The sequence below is a fragment of the Lepidochelys kempii genome, chromosome 4 (assembly GCF_965140285.1).
Source record: "Lepidochelys kempii isolate rLepKem1 chromosome 4, rLepKem1.hap1, whole genome shotgun sequence".
Lineage (NCBI taxonomy): Eukaryota > Metazoa > Chordata > Testudines > Cheloniidae > Lepidochelys > Lepidochelys kempii.
In genome coordinates this window covers 31172924-31193792 of record NC_136383.1, presented here as the reverse complement: position 1 = coordinate 31193792, position 20869 = coordinate 31172924, and the positions used below count along the sequence as shown (strand labels likewise).

At 41.0% G+C, this 20869-nt stretch overlaps 1 protein-coding gene across 7 annotated transcripts in view; it reads left to right on the top strand.

The window, feature by feature from the left end:
- LEF1 (lymphoid enhancer binding factor 1) overlaps positions 1 to 20869 on the top strand; it is a 99000-nt gene that overhangs the window by 63540 nt on the left and 14591 nt on the right. For 2 of the 7 annotated variants that reach the window (XR_012158527.2, XM_073340860.2), the window contains exons 6-12: positions 892 to 982; positions 4024 to 4107; positions 5900 to 6022; positions 7130 to 7292; positions 13510 to 13617; positions 18163 to 18211; positions 18843 to 18883. Coding sequence is in view for 6 of the 7 variants with exons in the window: in XM_073340860.2 (XP_073196961.1) it covers positions 892 to 982; positions 4024 to 4107; positions 5900 to 6022; positions 7130 to 7292; positions 13510 to 13617; positions 18163 to 18211; positions 18843 to 18877 (653 nt within the window). In the remaining variant the exon portion in view is untranslated. The remainder of the gene's footprint in view (positions 1 to 891; positions 983 to 4023; positions 4108 to 5899; positions 6023 to 7129; positions 7293 to 13509; positions 13618 to 18162; positions 18212 to 18842; positions 18884 to 20869) is intronic. The other 5 variants (XM_073340859.2, XM_073340864.2, XM_073340865.2 and 2 more) reach the window with 5 other exon arrangements.

The following is a 20869-nucleotide window of genomic DNA, read 5'->3' as shown; positions in this document are numbered from 1 at the left end:
ACCAATGTCTCTCTGGCCTCTAACCATAATTCCTTCTCTCCTTGGAGCATAAGTTTTAGGTAAAACATGAAAACCACAGACCCAGCTGGGACTAGGATTAGCTTTAATCTTGAGGTGATTTTTACATTTGTAGGATTTTGTATTCTGGGGAATGTGAACTGATGGATCACTTCTCATGGGACTCTTATTTTTTTCCATGAAACACTACTAGTGCAACTCAGATTGACCTTGGAGCCCACAGGAGTCAACTTGATGAAGAGCTTAGTTGGAGCTGGAGTGACAATCAGAAGCCAAATGAATCATATCAAGTGTGACCATTACAGGCCTGAAAATGCTTCTTAATTAACTACTGATCCTCTGTGGTAGCAAGTTTCCAAAATCTGTAAATTCATAAGGGAACCAGTGAAAAATGTACAAGTAACAATTTACCTCAGCTGTTAGCTCTGGTGTGCTGCCTGTTTGAAAATGCTTTGTTTTTCCTGTTTCATTTGGCTCTTCAGAACACTTGCTCAAGACTGTCAGTAGTTTCAGTGCAACACTTCAGAGATGAAGTATTGCCAAAGCATCTCCATACGTTTTTTTAGATCTCATGGTGGCTGCATTCATAGTCATGTTTGTTGGTTTTTTTCCCTCCTTCCCCTTTACTTTTTCCACAAGGTTTTTTTTTTTCTTTTTAATCCTGACCCTAGTCGAGGATGCAAGCTCTATTTATTATTCTAAAGGCAGCAATTAATGGTGTTTTCTTCTAATACTAACCAAAAATGAAGCTAGACTTTCTTGTATAGAACAACCGTTTTTTACTGTGATGTTCACCATGTTAGTTTTGTATTATAGCATTAATCACCACATTTTCACTCAAATACCAAACTTCTTATTCATACTCTCTGACAGGCATGTCCAGACATCCTCCAGCTCCTGATATCCCTACCTTCTATCCCTTGTCTCCTGGTGGTGTAGGACAGATAACGCCACCTCTTGGCTGGTAAGATCCTCTTGCTGCTGCTTAGACATATGTTCATACACATCCTCTCTAGGATTATTGAATTAATTGTAGAATTTATGAACTAAGAAAAACATTACTACAGTGAGAGAAGTGACTATTTTATTTTAGCTTGAAAGATCAAAAATGTTGATCTTTGAAATAAATTGGATCTGTTTTTTAACATGTACAGAAATTGAAATACATAGATTTCACTTTGAAGTGAGAATAGTTCTTATGGCTCACACTTATGGCTCTTGGCATTTGGTAGGATTGCAGAAAAACAGGTCTCAAGGAATTAAAGATCAATTTTTTTAACAACCCAAAATTGCAATGACTTGTAACAAACTTTCAAGTACGGATTTTTTTAACTGAAAACTGCACCAAAATAGAGAACAAACTTTATTACATTCCTTACAGAAATGGTAAGATTTGAGATTAGTACTCAGTTACTGAAGAGTTCATATATTAATTTTTAACACTAGCAGTATAAGGATCCTACTCCCAATGCTCACAGTAGGATTCCTTCAGGAGCTTGTATTTATGTATAGGGTCTCCCATCACAGGATGATCAATAATGCTTGACACTTACCGTCTGAGAATCTCCAAGCATTTTAGAATGGATAACAAATATATATAGTTATAGGAGGACAAACTGAATGCAGAGGGGTTAAGTGAATTAGAATCCCACGCCTTGTCAGTCGGTTCTGTGCCCTACCTAATTAGAGTGACCTGGTGTCCTGATTTTATAGGGACAGTCCTGATTTTGGGGTCTTTTTCTTATATAGGCTCCTATTATCCCCCACCCCATCCCGATTTTTCATACTTGCTGTCTGGTCACCCTATACCTAATGGTAAGTATTATCATCCCAATTTTAGGTTGAGGGGAAACCAACATACATTTCAGACCAGAATATGCAAGGTGCTGAGCAGCCTCTGAACTTAAGGAGCGTGTCTTGTTTATCTTAACCAAATGAAGGTTGAGGAGAAATGATTGCTCTAAATTCATCAGAGGGCTAAACAGCAGGGAAAGAGTCTTTAAATTAAGGTCCAAAGTTGGAACAAGAACAAATGGATATAATTAGCCATCAAGAAGTTTAGACTTGAAATTTAGGTTTCTGGTGGTGAGAGGAATGAAATTCTGGAACAGCCCTCCAAGGGGGGCAAAAATACATAACGTGTTTTAAGACTGAGCTTGATAAGTTTATAGAGGGGGTGGTATGATGATTGCTTATAGTGGCAAATATCTCCAATGGCCAGAAATAGGACACTAGATGGGGAGGGCTCTGAGTTACTACGGAGAATTCTTTCTCAGGTGTTTGGTGGGTCTCACCCACATGCTCAAGGTCCAGTTGACTGCCATATTTAGAGTTGGGAAAGAATTTCCTACCAGATCAGATTGGCAGAGATTCAGGGAGTCTTTCACCATCCTTGGCAGCATGGGGCACAAGTCACTGGCTGGCTTGAACTAGAGTAGAGTAAATGGTGGATTCTCTGAAACTTGCAGTCTTCAAATTAAGATTTGAGGATTTAAGTAACTCAGCCAGAGGTTATGGGTCTACTGCAGGAGTGGCTGGGCAAGGTTCTGTGGCCTGCAGTGTGCAAGAGGTAAGGTGAGACTAGATGATCATGATGGTCCCTTCTGGACGTAAAGTCTGAGTCTGAGCTCTGGGCCTTGTGGAATCAGGACAAAAATCACTTGCTGAAAGCCACATAGTAAGTTAATAGCAAAGACAGAGCACCTGATTTCCAGTTTAATGTTCACTGGTCTCGAGACTGAACCGCTGCCTCCACCACTACCAGATGATTTCTGGTGGTCCTTTTGCCAGCTTTGGTTAAGTGACAGCACTTCTGAATAGTTTCTTGATCCAGAAAGTGGGAGGGTGTGGAAGGGAGGAAGGAAACTGAAAGGAGAAGGAAGAAAAGGAGAGACTAGCTAATTGTCAAATTTGGAAATCTATTCAGCAGTGCTTGCTCATACCTGAACATATTCCACAGTCCGTTATGCTCTGCCTGCTTCCAGCTCAATTCTGTGCTGCAGCATTACTGAGATTTCTACCTCTTCTTTTTTACTGGTTTTGAGCACTGTTCTCCCCCCCACCCCCACCCCCCAACACACACGCTCACTTGAAGTGTGAAAACTGTTATCCTGAGCATAAAAAATGCCAGCAGCTTTGGAAATCCCAGTTTTAACACTAAATCTGTCTATCAATAAGTGTTTGAATAGAATTGATTGTGCTTAGTCTTTCAAAGCTGGATCAATTATTCTGTCTGAACTTCGTTACTTAAGTGCATTAATCCTTGTTCAAGAGTTGCATCAACACCAACTGGAAGTAAAGATGATGTGAACTAAGCAGAAAAAGTTCAAAGTGTTTTGAAGCATTAATTGGTGATAGAATTCCATATAGAGAGACAATATCTTTAAGACATTCTAAAGAATGGTAGGATTTCAAATGAGCTGGTTTTAGTCACTTGATTGCACAAAAACAAAAAAGAGCCTTAAGCCCAAGTGACTAAAATGTACTTTCATTTTTTTTATATTTTATTAATAAATATAAAGTTTTCTTTAGCTTCTTAAAAGTGCTGACAACTTGTGACATACTATACAAGATGCAAAATGAAGACAGTCCCTCGGTTTCAAAGATTCCACCCCCCCCCCAAAAAAAAAGAAGAAAACTCTCCAAATAGTTCTGTGGGACTCACTGTAAATACACTAACAGTGGGCCAGATTCTGGTACTTGTACATTAATTGCATTGGGACTACTGTTCCACAGGAGTTGAGGGTATTGGAATCTGGCCCAATGACTTAAAATTAGGCAATGGTTTGGGTTTTTTTAAACAAAACCTAGATAATGAATATCTTTTCAGTGGGCGAGAGAGAAATCTTATTCAGTGCAAGCATGTAGACACCCATGAGCTACAGAATACATGGCAGATAACTGTTTATGCTACCATGCTGAGTTCCCATCAAGTGCTTGTGACTCTAGGGTATCTTTTAATACAATATCATATTATTGATGGGTTCCTTTCTTCTGTGACCTCAGGCAAGGTCAGCCTGTATATCCCATCTCGAGTGGATTCAGGCAGCCCTACCCATCCTCACTCTCAGTCGACCCTTCCATGTCCAGGTAGGTGTAGGAGGTGAATGACTGAATGGGGAGTAACTGTTGGCATTAAAGGGCAAGTTGCTCTTCTGCTTGCATCTTGGTCTGCCTTTGCTTACTTTTCAGTCAGCGAAAAATGTATGTATAATTTTTATTTAAAATGTCTGTGTATGTACAGTTTGCCTGGATCCCACACTAGTCTCATTCAGCATTTTCCTGGCAGTCAGTGAAGTATTGACATTAGAAACACTTACGAACTGTGTTAACCGTTAATCAAACCATTTAATATAAAATGGGCATTATTGTTAGACACACTATATTAGGAAATACCCAAGATTTTATTCTTCAAATATGAAACCAGGCAAAACTTCTCATTCTAGTTTGAATTATGTAATTACACTCTTAAATAGTTCAAATTGGGTAGTGTGCCATGTGGAAATATGCAGAACTACTCCGAAGTTGGAATTTCTTAGCCCAGAGCTATTAGAAGGAAAGGGATGCCAACAAGCTGTAAATACACACACTGTCTGTACTGGTGTGTGAATCAGGCACTATGTTTGCATATTAGTGCAAGCAAGCAATGCTAACTGAGACTTAGCCATGCCAAACTCCAAATCTTCTCTGTAATGCTTTTGCACTCTCAAAAGATGCCTTACACATCCTGTGCTTGGTGTACACAAGGTTGCAATGTCCCATCTCTGCATTTTGCTTTGCTTTCACACTGGGATTTGGATTGTCCACTTAAGTGGTGGTCTCCTCACAACTTTTTATATGGGTTTCTGTGTTTAATTACTCTTCCTCTACTCCTTTTCAGGTAAACTACAAGCATGTCTCAGTCAGGGTATCCAAGAGGAAAATAGCTACTCTCTCCACAACAAACTTTGCCCCTTCCCAACCTCATTCGGTTGGGTTACTACGTTCTCTTGTGCAAATCACTGTAGCATAAGCTTTAACATTAACAAATGCAGTAAACTGCTCTCTTTTTGGGCTTGATCCTGCAAGTACTGATTACTTGGGAGTGCAATCCAGCAAGCTACTGACAGCAGTGAGACTATTTTGCACGCTCAAAGATAAACATGTGCTTTAAGTGCATTGCTTGACTGGAGTCAGAATGCTCAGCACTTCGAGGAGCGCACCCCTGATTAAGAGGATGATTTTTTTTCTTCTGCCTTGACATCATGAAAGGGAAAGAAATCTAGTTCTGGAAGAACCAGTTGGTTTTTCCTCCCAGAATACCAGATTTGCATTCAGAGTTAAAAGATTAGCGCAGAGTGTTGGAGAAGTAGGGTTATAGGGGAAATGATCTTGGACCCTTACATGTTTACTATAAAATGTTTTGAAAAGCAAAAGGTTCAAAACTAAATACAGACATACCTATGGGGTTTTTTTTTTTAAAGGACTCTTCTCTTCCTTTTTGCTTCCGCCCCCTTTCTTGCCCCTTCCCCCCCCCCCCCCCCTGCATGGCAGTTCCCGCCTTTGTTGGCTGGTGATGGATATTTTCAGTATTTATATGTGGAAATGCACTTTTTGGTTAAGGGAATGTGTATTTTTATTGATGTCTAGTGCAACAATAGGTATGTTACACCTCCTTGTGCACATTGCCATCTCTTTATCTGAGAGGTAATAAAATAACTTCTTCAGTCCAAAATGTTGGCCTATTTTGAATAAGCTTAGATACAATGCATGAATCTTTGCTAACTAATTTTTACATCTTCTTCGTTGCAAGCTCTGTAGTGTTCTACTGCTAAAGTACAAGTTTTGGATATGCAGCCTGTTCTTCCTATTGTTACAGACTCTCTACTTGGTTTGTTTTTAGGTTTTCACATCATATGATTCCTGGTCCTCCAGGCCCTCACACAACTGGAATCCCTCACCCAGCTATTGTAACACCTCAAGTCAAACAAGAACATCCACATACTGACAGCGACTTAATGCATGTGTGAGTCTGCCTCTCTGTGCTAGCCCTTAAATCCTGAAGTGTTTGCAGATTAATAGTTAAAAGGAGAGCTGAGAAATAAAAAACAAAACAAGTGTCCTTCATGGTCACTCTGAATTATTATTCTGTAAAAGTTTACCATAACTAAAGTGGGGAGTGGATGGCTCATGGGAGCACTATTGATATGAAGCCTTTATTTCTCAGCCACTCCCTTGAATGTTATCTAAGATGGTAGCTGCCGAACGCTGTTTTGTCATTTGGTGGCTTATCTGAAGCTAGGCTTGTGAGCTGATAGTCAGTTTCTAGTGCAAAGGTGTTGACTGTAAAAACCACCACTATACTTTGGCATTCTTTTTAGCAGATGAACACAAAGTGCTCAAGAAATAAATGGGTAAGGAGACTGAGCTACTTTTTTACCCCTAAAGATGGCCTTCTGGAGCACTGTGGAAACATGTTGGCAGAGTGTTTGTCTCATGGATAAATAAAGTACAATTTCATTCATCATCAAGGACTGCCAATCCAACACTCCCCTCCTTGAGCACTAAATTCAGTTCTAAATACAGAATACAGTAGAACCTCAGTTACGAACACCTCAGGAATGGAGGTTGTTCATAACTCTGAACAAAATGTTACGGTTGTTCTTTCAAAAGTTTACAACTGAACATTGACTTAATTCAGCTTTGAAACTTTACTAGGCAGAAGAAAAATGCTGTTTTTAGCCATTTTAATTTAAATGCAACAACCCAGAAACCGTTTCCTTGACTCGTCAGAACTTTTATTAAACTTTCCCTTTTATTTTTTAGTACTTTAACACAGTAGTGTACAGTATTTGCTTTTCCTTTTTCATCTTCTTCTTCTGCCTTCCATCTCCATCATTTCTCTTTCCAAATGAAGCATGTAGTTGACCAGTCAGTTCATAACTCTGGTGTTCATAACATTGAGATTCTACTGTAAGTTCAAAAGTTGCAGTAGTAGATAAAACACGAGCTCTCACACTTAACATACAGTAGCACATCCTTAATTTGAAATTGAAGCTTGGAAATATTCCTCTCAATAACTTTTAGGCTAAAGGTAAATAGATACTGTGTCTTTTCCCCCACCACGTTTTAGGAAGCCTCAGCACGAACAGAGAAAAGAGCAAGAGCCGAAAAGACCTCACATTAAAAAACCTCTGAATGCTTTTATGTTATACATGAAAGAAATGAGAGCAAACGTCGTAGCAGAGTGTACTCTGAAAGAGAGCGCAGCTATCAACCAGATTCTTGGCAGAAGGGTATGTACAGTAATATGTATATACTAGTAATTGGTGTATATTGCCTCAAAACCCTCTAAAAAGGCTAACTTCCTGGCTTGATGCGCTGACTAGAATACACATATTTACATCGTTGTTAGAAGCAAGGATATGCAACTAAAAATAAAAACGGTCATCTTGGTTTCATGCAGGGGAGTTAGCCATATCATTAGACTTACCCCTCTCTTTTAGGTCCAGTGCTGCAATCAAAAAGTTGTGATTGTGTCTAATGTGTATGTTACCATGGACTGTCTTAATATTTTACTAACTCCATCTTGGGAGTAAAAAGCAAGTGGAAAGAGACTTTTATTAGATTCAATTGATCTAAAAATAAAATGCAGGTTCTAAGTAGGACCACAATCCATCCCTAGGACTTATCTACACTTAAAATGCAGCAGCAGCATAGCTGTAGCTTCAGTGTAGACACTACCTGTGCTGAGAGGAGGGATGCTCCCATTGTTGTAGATAATCGTCAAGAGGTGGTAGCTAGGTTGACAGGAGGAATCTTTGCTGTCTACACCAGGGGTTGGGTTGGTTTACTGCATTGTTTGTGATGTGAATTTTTCACACCACTTTGTGATGTAGTTATACCAACCTATCTTCCTACTATAGATCAGACCTTAGAACTATCCATGCCCAGCATGATTAAACTAGCCAAGGAGATATAGTGAAGCTGTGTTGCTTTGGTACCTTGCATTTTTACTTTACTTTAGAGATTATCAGATCAGAATACGTGCCAAGTAACCTGATTAAAAAGCCTGTCTGTCTGTCTGTCTGTGCAAGTTCTAAGACTGCCAACAACAGTTTTTCTTTCTCTTCTGGGACTTCTTTAGTTTGAGCTGTGCGTGCCAGCTACCTTAAGCCTTTGGCTTTTAAATCAGAGTTTGGTGTCAATATGATTCTGGTTCTGTTTGTAAAGAATATTGTAAACTTTGCTTCCTGACTCCATCAAAGCATGCTTTATTTGATTATGATTATTCTTTTTTAATGTGGCCAGAAGATTGAAAATTCCCATTTGTGCTTTAACAAAGACTGAATAAGCTATTTTGTGTGCATCTTGAACGTTTTCTTCCTCCCTTATGCAATACTTTAGATGTGAGAATTTTTGCAAATCCCCGTTTACGCAATTGCAGTCAGCCTGTGTAACTTTTGTCCTCTCCCTGGAATATTCCTCTAAATACACAGTACTTGACATAAAAATTATTTAACCTTTTATATGGTGGTGGCATCTAGAAGCCAACCAGGTTGGAGCCCCATTATGCTAGGTGCTGTAGAAATATACCGATTGTCTCTGCGCAAAGAAGGGGTAACATGTACCTTAATTCATTTCCTGGTATTTAGAGGCTTAAAATTAGCCACTCTTTATGTTCTGGAAGGGCACGAGGCACCACTAAGTAACCTTAACTCTACATTAATGAAGTTTTGGGGTATTTAATTTAATCTGGTTTATTTAAAACAATTTCTCTGCATCCCCATGTACCACTGCCCCTGGCTCCTTGGCAGTGATTAACCTGGCCACAGAATGAACTGGCTGCATGTTAATTCCTTCACTGCCCCTGCATCATCTCCTTGTTTCTCTGCCTGAGATTAGTGGAGCAGTTCACACATCTCTGAGCTGGCTGACTTCAGTTATGTAAATGGGGATTTGAAGAAGCTCTGAACTATATGGGATTATGGTGGCACGGCTATGCTGGTGTAATCTCCATAGTGTAGATGTACCCTTAGCCTTCCCAGATGCTGGCACACGGAGGGTCAGGGAAAGAAGGGATCATTTCCTGCCATTTCATCCTCCTCATTATGTGAGGTGTTCCCCCTCTGGCCCTCAGTTGTTGCCCGATTGATGGATCTGTGAATGGAAGGCATCTGCCCCCACTTCGCAGCTCAGCTAGGACAAGAGGAGAAGAGTGTGGGGTGGGGGGTTGGCACATCAAACAAGAGGGGAAGATATGGAACTGACAGAGCCCCTGCCCCTAATCCCTGCCCACCCAATATCTCCCTACCACACCTCATCCTGCCTACATCTGCATCGTCTCCCCTTGATCTCCTTCTCTTGCCACCAATCCCCATTTATCTCTCTCCCCTTGCCAAAGCCCCAGAGCCCTGTCTCCTAATCTCCCCTCCCAATCTCTGCACACTCTTCACTGCTCCAACATCCCCGTGCTGCTCCATGAATTATACGACTTTGTAAAATGTTGGGTTTTTAGAAGGGATGATTCTTGGGAACAATGACCCCAAATTTGGACCACTAACACTACCCAGCACTCCCATGAGTCACAGCAAATTTCAAGACAGTTGGAGTCTGTATATGGGTTTTAGAGCCTGTAGAATCCACCTTAAAACAGAAAATGAAACAACTTTAACTATGTCTATAGCAGAGCTGTTTCTCTGCTATAACATGGCTACTTGTTCCCTCCAAATGAAGAAATCTGTTTAAACAGTGAAGTCTCTCATCACACCCTTCTCCTCCTGTCTTGGCTACTGCAACCGCTCTTCTCTCTAGTTTCCAACATTCATGTTATTCCTTTGAATACTTACAAAATGAAACTACCATGGTATCTCCTGTGCCTGGCAGTCTGACCACACACCCCTCCCTCTCTTCTTTGAATCACTTCATTGGCTGCCCCTTCTCCATCACAAACTCAAGTTTCTTGTTACTGCCTTCATGGCCCTGCCTAATGAGACTTGCTCTCCTCCTCTCCACTAATCATTCTAGCCTTGATACTTCATTTTGTTTATCTCACAAATCTCAGAATCTTTTAATCCAAGCTACCCCGCTAATCTCACTAATGTACCTCAAGACCTACTTTTAAGGTGTGTCAACAACTTTATGTGGCTCTTACTTTCTAACTAATCCACCCCACCCCATCTCCCTCAACGAAACAAAACAAACACAAAACCTATGTTGTGTGTGAGTGAGTGTGTGTGTACATGTACCTTTTGAGTGTTTGTAACCTTAGGCCTGGTCTAAACTCAAGTTAGGTTGATCCAGGTACATCGCTCAGGGGTATGAAAAATCCACACCCCTGCGTAACACAGTGAAGCCAACTAACCCCCGGTGTAGACGGTGCTAGGCCAATGGAAGAATTTTTCTGTCAATCTAGCTAGCTCTTCTTGGGAAGGTAGATTACCTGTGCTGATTGGAGCCCCTCCTGTTGGTGTAAGTAGTGTCTATGCTGAAATGCTGCAGCTGCACCACTCTAGTGTGTCAAGTGCAGATGAGCCCTTATTTGCTATCTCTCCTTCATCCCCTTTCATTGCCTTTTGTCAGTTAAACACAGGGATGTGGTCTTTGCCTCAAAGAGCTTGTATTCTGACACCTTTGCAGGCTTTTGGGCATTCTGATGCTATTGTGGAATGGTGACCTCTTTGACAAACTCCTAGATGCAAGTGGGAAGAGTTCCTATTCTCTGAGCCTCTCGAGAGTCTAGGTTTTAAGTTGTCAGCACTCTGGGATCAGTGAGAACTGTTAACTGTTGCATCCACCACAGGCAAATATTAGATATGTCTTCTGATTTAAAAAAAAAAAAAGAGAGAGAGAGAAAAACTCTGAATTCTTTTGATGTCCTGAGTTCTTTTTTTAGACCCTGAACTTAAATCCTTTATATTTTTATTTATTTATATAAAAATAAAAAATGAAACCTTAATTTGCATGTGTAGCTGACTTGCAAGAGATGTGATATGGGAGAACATCTCCTTTATGCAAAGGGGCCTCTGCACTTGTACAAGAAAATCTTCTGCAAGATTTTGAAGTCCAGGCTTTGTTGGATAGTCCAGGGGTCTGAACAGTTAAGCCAATGAGAAATGAAACTTGTGCTGCTCTGCCACATCAGAAACAGTTACATGACCTTTAGGAACCGGTGACCCCAAAAAATAGAATGGAATTCCTCGTGCCACTGCACTTTCACCTCCTCATGTTACATGTAAACTTCCTACTAAGTTTTGAACAGAAAGGTGAGCTTCTTTTATTAGAAAGATGTTTCTATTTTCATGGTCATATGGCAGCTATATTCAATGCATCATTTTGCTCTGAACAGCATAATCTTCCCAAAAATGTGTCTTGTCTTAAACACTTTCCTAAGGATTTTCACTTTCCGTGCATTGGAGCAGAAATGCTTAAACTGGCAGCTATTTGAGGTACTCTGACCTTTCTCGTCTAGCCTCTCTTTCTATTGAAATCTGGCTGTCGTAGTTGTGTCTGCCTGCTGCCTGAATGGCGTTCTTTGTGTGGAATTTGTTCCCTAGCTGTTACTTTCCTTTTACTGGGTGACCCAGATTGACTGACTGCTCAGATGTAAAAGACAAACATTATTTATTCTGGAGTAGTCAGTGCTCTTTGGATAGCATTGAGATACCATGCATTTAGCCTGGTAGAAAGCCATAAATAGGATAGATTGTTATGCTTTCAGCAACATATTGGAATTTGCTAAGTTAAACCCAAACCTTTACTGTGCATCTTAAACCTAAGTGTCAAAAAGAAAGACATTAAAAGGACATTCTTGACCTGAAATCCTAGTCCTTTGTTAAAAGTAGTTAATTTCAGGTGGGCACTCCTGCTTCTGAGTCTCCCTGCTAGTTTGTCACATCATTTATTTTTAAAAACAACTCTTCCATGTTGTGTGAAGAATCCAAACAAACAAGGGAAATGGCTCTTCTGGGGAAAACAGTGAACTTGACTCTGCACAAGTTTAAAAAGTTATATAAACCCTTTAGTTCTGAAGTAGAAAAGGGTTGGACACTGACCCTGTTATCTGGCAGTGTCCCACCAACTATGCAGGTTAGATTTTAAATGTGGGTAATAACAAAGCATCCCTTTTTTGGCCTTTGGAAAATTCACTAATGAAGCTAGGAAGATGGAAAGGAGAAATGTCCTTGTTCCAGTACTTTCAGAAACTTTTCTCTGCACCAAGGAGCCAGCAAAAGACTGGCTTAGTGTTTGCAGGGGGACAGGTCACAGCATTAGGTCACAAGCAGAGCTGCAGATGCCACTATAATGCTGAATTGATGGTTACTAGGATGCAGTTGGACTATCTGGTTGCCTTACTGGAGCAAACTTGCAAAAGTTAATTTTCTGTATTACAATAGTGCCTAGGAGTCCTAATCATGGAACAGGATCCTACTGTGCTAGGCACTGTACAAATACCAAACAAAAAGTCCCTTCCCCAAATAGCTTCTGACGTTCTTTCTGTAACTTCATTTACCAGCCTTCAAGTTAGTCGCGCCTATAGGAATATGGATATATTAGTTGTTTTTAAACCTAAGACAGGAGGCTCTCTTGTATTGGAGCCTTACTTAGGCTGTCTCTCCACTGTGGAAAGTATGCTGGCATAGCTATGCCAGCATTCCCTTGTCCCGTAGGCATATGTCCTGTATGCTGATGGGATGGTTTTTTCCATAAATTTAGGAACATCGCCTCCCTGAATGAAGTTAGTTTTGCTGATGAAAGCATTCTCCCATTGACACAGCTGTGCCTGCACTGAAGGTTTGGTTGGCATAGCTGTGTCTGTCAGGAGTGTGGCTTCCCCAACCCCGACCAATGTAGCTATCGCAACCTAACGTCTGAGTGTAGACCGAGCCTTAGGCCTAGTCTTAACTTAAAAAAGACCAGTCTCTGTACGTTGCTTGGGGCTGTGAAAAAATTTGCACCAAGTGCTGGGGTTAGGTTGACCTAATCCCTGGAGTGGATGCAGCAAGTTAGATGAAAAGTTCTTCCATTGATCTAGTGACTTCCTTTTGAGAGAGATGAACTACGCTGATGGAAAAACCCTTCCGTCAATTGTAAGAAACATCTACACTATGGTGCTACAACTGCAGAGTTTCACTGCTGCAGTGTAGATGTATCTTTAATGTTTGCACTCAGATATGTGAAATGGAGAAGACAGCGTAAAGGCACATTTATTTTTATTAACAGTACTGTGGACTTCTCACATGATGGTGGGCAATCATGGCTCCCTGAATAGATTATATGGAGAATCCTGTAGTTGGCATAAACAAATTTTGTCTAGCTCCAGGCAGCTGACATTTATAATGCTGACAAATGTTCAAATGGTTGGGTAGGAAATGCAAGAGCTTGTGATAAGTAATGAATTTCTTCTCCACTTGCAGTGGAAAAGGACCAAAAAAGGGTCACAAACATTTGTTCATGAGACACATTGTTTGGGTATGATGTATTTCCTAATTTAACACTTCGTTTTATTTCAAGTGGCATGCTCTCTCCCGTGAAGAACAAGCTAAATATTATGAACTAGCTCGGAAAGAAAGGCAGCTACATATGCAGCTTTACCCAGGCTGGTCTGCAAGAGATAACTATGTAAGTCATTCACTTGATGGATATTTTCAACTAGTGTTTCCTAACTGATTTTTACTGTGAAAGGCTCTGGGAGGTGGGGTGGTCAAGGACCATAAAAACTTAGCCTTGTATTTACTTTCCTTTAAGGAAATCTGCTTGCTTGTTGCATTAGTGCTGCTTACATCACAACAAATTAGTGTAGAACTGAGTGAGTGAAGTAGATATTTAATGTTTAAATAAATCTGAGATTGTCAAAAGAACCAAAGGGAGTTTGGTCACCTTAAGTCCTTTAGACTTCTCTGAAAATCCTAGCCTAAAATGAGAATACATATAGATGTGAAGACCAAAACTTTAAACATCCAAGTTTGGAAAACTTTGTAGCCATAATACTTTCTGACTGATGCATTCTGTCTTGAAATGCATGAGCATGATGCCTCATATTTTTGTGAAAGAGGAAACTCAAAGTTCAATATGTAGAATTATTGCATTAAGATTTCCTCCCCAATATTATCATATGTCCTATACAATTTCTTGTATTACTATATATAGCCCAGTGAAAGTAACTCTCTTCAAATTTCACGTACTGTTTTCCATTTGGTCTTGGCCGATGACTATCCAAAAATCTTCTTTTGAGAGAACTTCCACAGAATGGCCACTTTTATAGGAGAACATAAAAATCAGTGTGTTTGCGGCAAACAGATCTTTATCTCAAATCTTAAAATTTTCCATTTCTCCAAAAATCCTAAATTATTTTGAAATACCAAATCAAATTGTCACTAAGGTTTTCAGCATGTGAAGCCACCCTGAGTAAGATCCAAAGTAGAGGAAAAGACTTATTTTCAGTGTTTGATGGGATGATCCTTTACTGTAACAGTGCCTTGGGTAGGAGAACCAGCACCTATGTGAGGAAACGCTGGCAATAAACTAGTTACCCTAATACACTTGTCCTTTCAACCTGGGCAACTACAAGATATAGGGAAATTAGGTTTGATGTCCATCTCCAGTGCAGCACATCCAGATTAATGACTGTGTCGACATTATTTTCAACCCCAAATCAGAGCGTGCTGCTAGCCATTACATTCTGACAATGAGGCAGAAGTGCCATGTTGAGACTCTTGGGTATTCTGATACTGCAAATGAGGGCACTCCTGTTTTTGGTGTCACCAACTGTTTTGTGTAGTACTTCATCATGCTTCTCTGGGGGCATGCATATGATGGACACAGCATATTATACCGTATGCTCTTGGACGCAAGGTTGCAGTACCTTTCTCTCATCAGAATACAGTTCTGTGTTAGCAGGGGTGATGAGCAGAAGAGCCCAGTAAAGAGCAGTTTATCACTTAAAATAAATTGCTTCAACAGTGATTCGCTTTTTTTTAAATGGTCACTTTGCCTGGTTATGTTTGAATTGGACTTTAGACTGGTCAATATACATCTAGTACATGAGGTGTAAATACCCTTGAATGTCACTATGTTTTGGGGCTACTAATGTACTGGTGGCTTAGTTTTACACAACATAGTCTCTCCACCCACCCCTTCAGTGTGATGCTTTTGTTTTATTCGGGTGCTCTCAGAAATCTCATAAGAAGGAACATTTCTTGGCAAAAAAAAAAAAATCTCATGGTATTCTTGAAAAGACATTGTATTGGGATCCTCGTCAGTAAAGAGGGAGAAATTGCTAGCAAAACTACGTCTGTCATTTGATAACACCATTACGGGAGACCCAAGAAAATAGTGTTAATGCAGCAATGTCTGAGCTGCCAGAATTTAATACCTTTTTTGGGGAATGCTGACAACTAGCTTTTCCCGAATTTCCTGATCTAATTTCTAATTGTTTTCATCTATCTTAATGCTCCAGTGTATTCATAATTTCACCTCAGATGACAAGGTCAAGCAAAAAAGGTCTTGCTCTCCTGGTATTCCCAAACTGCATGTTGCATCATGACCACTGCTCTGTAAAGAGGCACTCTCTCTAGCGGTATAGGTGGAACAGGGTGCTGATGTGCTTTTGAAGACCTTGAAGTTTGGTTTAGCTCAGGAGTTAAGTGTTTGGTCTTGATCTAGCCTCTGGAAGTTTATTCATATCCAATTATCTGTTGCTATTGGCGCTCTGCTGAGGACAGGCAAGGAGGTGAACACCAGAAGTGATGCAGGCCAGGATTGGAAGAGTGCTGTGTGGAAATTGGCATAATGTTTGGTAACAGACTCTTAACGAATACTAGCTGGGTCACCATCCCAAGGAGGTTTAGAAGACCAGAGTTTTGATAGCAATGTAGGGCAGGGAAGAAACGTCGCTGAAGGATGTAGAGATGGCAGTTAGAATGGGCTAAGGCCAACAAACTAAAATTGTGGGCCTACCTAAAAATGGAAGCTTTGTAAAAGATCACAGATGGGGCCCTGCCCTCTTTCATGTATGAAGGGGGAAACTGTTACTGACACATTCTTCGACTGTGTGGGTTGGCATGATTGCCATGTGGTCACATAAGTGCTCATGTAATGTTAAAGGAAGGCAGGAGTTCTGGTCACATGTAAAGCCTTTCATGGCCTATCCTTATCCATTCTGTTGCATTCAGTGGCTAAAAAACTTTGTAAAATCTAACACTTTGTGCCTTCATTTCTACATGTGAAGTAGACATACCTAACACACGTGTATTTGGAATTTAGTGTCTGCAAAAGTGCTTTGAGATACTTGAATAGAGGAGCTGATACAAATCAAGAGTTGTTCACCAATCCTTTTGGCTGATCACTTTACCTATTAACATGAGAGCTTTATCCTGCCACTCATGAGTAATATGGTAAACACAAACTGCATTTGAACTCAATATATTCCGAGCAAGCTTCTGGTATCATGTAGTTGATTTTAAAAATGTCTTAGACCTGGTCTATGTTAAAAAGTTAGGTCGACTCAGGTACATCGCTCTGGGGTGTAAAAATCCACACCCCTGAGCAATATAGTGAAGCTGACTTACCCCTCCAGTGTGACCTACCCCCTAGGTCGACAGAAAAATTCTTCCATTGACCTAGCTGCCACCTCTTGAGGAAATGGATTACTTACTCCGCCAGGAGAACCCTTCCTGTCTGCATAGGTAGTGTCTACACTGAAGCACTACATGGTGGTGCAGCAGCGCAGCTGTGCTGTTGTAGCATTTCAAGTGTAGACAAGATCTGATTTGCAAGGAGGGCTTCTGTGTAAATATGTCCCTGTTCAGATGGACTGGCTATACCTACCTTTTTTTTTTTTTTATTATGCCACTACTTAGCAATCCATCAGGCAGCAGAAAGCAAATTAGCCCGAGTTAAAAGTAGTACAACTTTTTATAGCATAAAACCTCAATTAGAAGGTAACTCTTTTACTTTCGATTCCCCTAAACTGGATTGAAAACTAAATATTACCTTATATTTATGTATAGTATCTTTAATTCTGAAGGATGACAAAGCAATCTATATAATAAAGTATTTTGTCCATCACTGAAATGTAGCTGACTAGGAGATGGAACACTTATACGTCCAACAGTTTGACAGTGAGTAAGAATACTGTAGTCAATTGAAATAGCATTCGTGAGTGAACAGCAATCTTGATGACCACAATTTGACTGGCATGATCATGGAGAGCTTCAAAGGAGTAATCCATTCTCTCAATACCAATAACACAAATGTTGCATGCACTTACGTAACAAAAGTTGTTCCAGACAGAATGTCTTACTGTTTGTTGTTTTCCATCTATTATGGTGCATATAAATGCATGTCGTCATGTTTCAGAGGTAACGTTCCGCAGTTAATGCCACATCTACATGAGTGGGGCAGTTCATGACTCTTTGAGATATTGTTTCAGGCTCTTTGCAAACTCAGAGACCATGCTGCATGGATTTTATACTAGGTTCATGTTTTTAAAAGGTTATCTTTGCAAGCACAAGGATTAGTAATTTCTTAATGAAAATTTAGTTTCTGGAACACAATTCTGCTCCAAGGGTGGCTTCTATGGCAAATTCTTCAGCCTCAGGACACACAGGACCTTGATTTTACAGTTAACATACTGGACCAAACTCTTACTGGGTGATTTATAACGTGAGGGCAAGTTTAGTTGCCAGCTATTTCTGCACCTGGAAAACCCTTCTGTTGGTGTCACATGAAACTGTTTCTTTCCTGTTAGATTCTAAGATGATGTATGAAGACATCTTAGGACTGTAAATTATGGCACTGACCTAGTGTTTCTACATCGGCAAGAAAATATTTCTGTTGGTGGTCTACCTGTGACCAAATAATGCTGGCAAATGCTAGGTGTCTGGAAGACTTGTCACATTTAAAAAACGCATTCTAAGGCCCTTGCACCTGTTTCTCCATAAGCATGAAAAGGGTAAAACTGTGACTACAGTTGGAACAGCTGGAAGAAATGTGAGATTGGGTTTAACTACATTGAAAATGCTATTGCTTCAATGCCACTTTTTCACAATATCCTCCGATTTGGGATGTTATGCACAGAATTCGTTTAATAGTTAGTGGGTGGAGGTGACACAGGGAAAATAATTCTATATATAGAATGGTATGGTAAATTCATCTATCTTCCAGGGGAAGAAAAAGAAGAGGAAGAGAGAGAAGCTACAGGAGTCAACAGCAGGTATGTTGAGAGTGGCTCTCTTGTGGTGGTGTTTTTTGTTTTTGTTTTTTTAAAAACCAACCAAACAAAAACAAACACACAGACACACAGACACACGCAACCACCAGCACTGACTGTTCCATTTCAGCTCTTTCACTTGTTTCTGATTCACATCTTTTTATATTTTAAAATATTTTATTTTGAATGTGAGTGATTAAACATGCATCAAATAGGCATTTTAACTTTGGATGAACTTATCCATTGCCATCTTTATTGTCTTGTTTTGCTTGTTTATTTCCTTTATGCCCATTTCCCTATCATACTTAGACTTAGAAGAAAGTGTGTCAGACCTGTGATTTGACACTAAATAATCCTTTCATGTAACTTTAGTAGCCACTGTAGTATTTCCATTGTGTTTTTACATTTTAGTTTTTGTACACTAACAGCTGCCTTATAGGTTGGCTCAAAGCATCAGTGAGGTCTCTTTCTTTTCCTTTTACTTGAAAAATATATTTAAAAAACAACAAAATGGCTGGTATAAGAACCATAAAAAAGAACAAAACAAATTATATAATATTGTATCATAAAACTTATTTGGAATGTGCAAAATCTCTTCAGTGGAAATTTGTTAAAGAACAACAATCTTCTACAGGTACAGGCCCCAGAATGACAGCTGCCTACATCTGAAGCATGGTAAGAACATCTCTAAAGCTTTACTGCTAAAACTCAGTTGTAAAAGAGACACTCTAGTAAAACTACTTAGATTTAATTTTACGATTAAATCTAAATTTAGCACAAATTATAGAAATACCATATCCCAAAGAAACCTTGTTTTGATTATTGATGGTTTTTATACCGGCTATGTATTAGGGATTTACCACCTCCCTTTTCTTATTTACATTTTTCAAACAGACCATACCTCACTGACTAGCTGCAAGTCTGCCTGTGAAGCACAAGGATGGCTTTATTAAGCAACGTAAACCCTTCCAGCCAGCACGCCACACAAAATTCATAAAGGGCAGGTTAGAGTTGTGCTTTATAGCACTGCAATTAACTTGTTGCTGGTTGGCTGGGTGCACTGGTTTGCTTTTTCTCATAGTCTTTCTTTAATTGAAAATGATTAATAAACACTAATGAAAAGCAAGGTATAAGAAAATAGACTATATTTCAGACTATATATTAAGAATTTTTCTCCCATAATGATTGGCTAAATCTCAAAGTGATTAAAAAAAAAAAATCTGTTCTCCATTTTAGAGATTTTTTGAGATTCTTCTCTCCATCTCACTCTCCTAAGGTAGATCACTATTAATTTACACAATGGATATCCACTAAAGGCATCTGGTATGCTTATCAGTATAGACTGTACCCAGTGGTGAGCTGGAGCCGGTTCACTAGAACTGGTTATTAAATTTAGAAGCCCTTTTTAGAACTGGTTGTTCCATGAGGGACAACCGGTTCTAAAAGGGCTTCTAAATTTAACCAGCCAAAAGTGGTGCCTTGGGCGCCACCTCCATGGGTGCTCTAGCCTCCTCCTCCTCCGCCCCGCTCTGCTTCTCCACTCCGCCCACCCCCGGCTTCCTGCGAATTAGTTGTTCACGTGGGAAGCCGGGGCGGGCTGAGAAGCAGGCCGTGGCTTCCTGCTCAGGCCCAGGGAGGCAGAGGTGGGCGGGGAAGGGCACGGGGGCGGGGGGCCGTGCCCACGCTGCAGCAGGTAACCCGGGGGGAGGGGGAGTGCAGGGGAACCGCTCCCCGCCCCAGCTCACCTCCACCACCCTCAGCCTGAGCGGAAAGCCACCGCCTGCTTCTCAGCCCTCCTAGGCTTCCTGCTGAACAGCTGATTCGCGGGAAGCCGGGGGAGAGGGCGGAGAAGCCGAGCGGGGCAGTGTGTTCAGTGGAGGAGGCGGAGGTGAGGTGAGCTGGGGGCGGGGCAGGGAGCTGCTGGTGAGTGCACCCACCAAATTTTCCCCATGGGTGCTCCAGCCCTGCTCCCCCCCAGCTACGCTCCCCTGCCCCTAGGAGCTAGAGAGACCTGCCGGATGCTTCCTGGGAGCTGCTCCAGGTAAGCATCTCCGGGACTCCCCACCTCTGCTCCCAGCAGGTCCCTCTGGCTCTTAGGGGTGGGCACCCACTACCGTGGCCCACAAGACCCTCCTGCCCGGTTCTGGGGGCAGTCAGGGAACAGGGGAGGGGTTGGATGGGGCAGGAGTCCCAGGGGGCGGGGGTGGGCAACAACCCCCTCGTGGGGTGAGGAGGGAACCTGTTAAGATTTTGGCAGCTCATCACTGACTGTACCACAGCAGAATTTTTGTTTCTCTATCTTTGTGCTGGAAGGACGTTCAGCTTCCTCCTCTGTAAGGAGATCCATTTTTAGAGGACACTGAGTCAGCTGAAATATTTCATTTTCACAATCTAATTAGCCCAGATTGTACTTACAAAAGTCCTCAAGTGTTTCAGGCATCATAACAAGGTTAAATACTAATATGGACAGGTCCTACAGAGCAGTGACTCACCAGCCAGCATGCCCTCTCATGGCTGGGCTTGGCAGGATCGCCTCCTCTGTCACCCCCTCCTTACAGCCTCTTTGGCCCTGCAGCGGTCTGCTGTTTCTCAGGCTCAGCCCTCTGAGTTCAATGACCTTATGTCAGGTTTTTGGCCCCTAAACCTGAGTCCAGTAGTCCT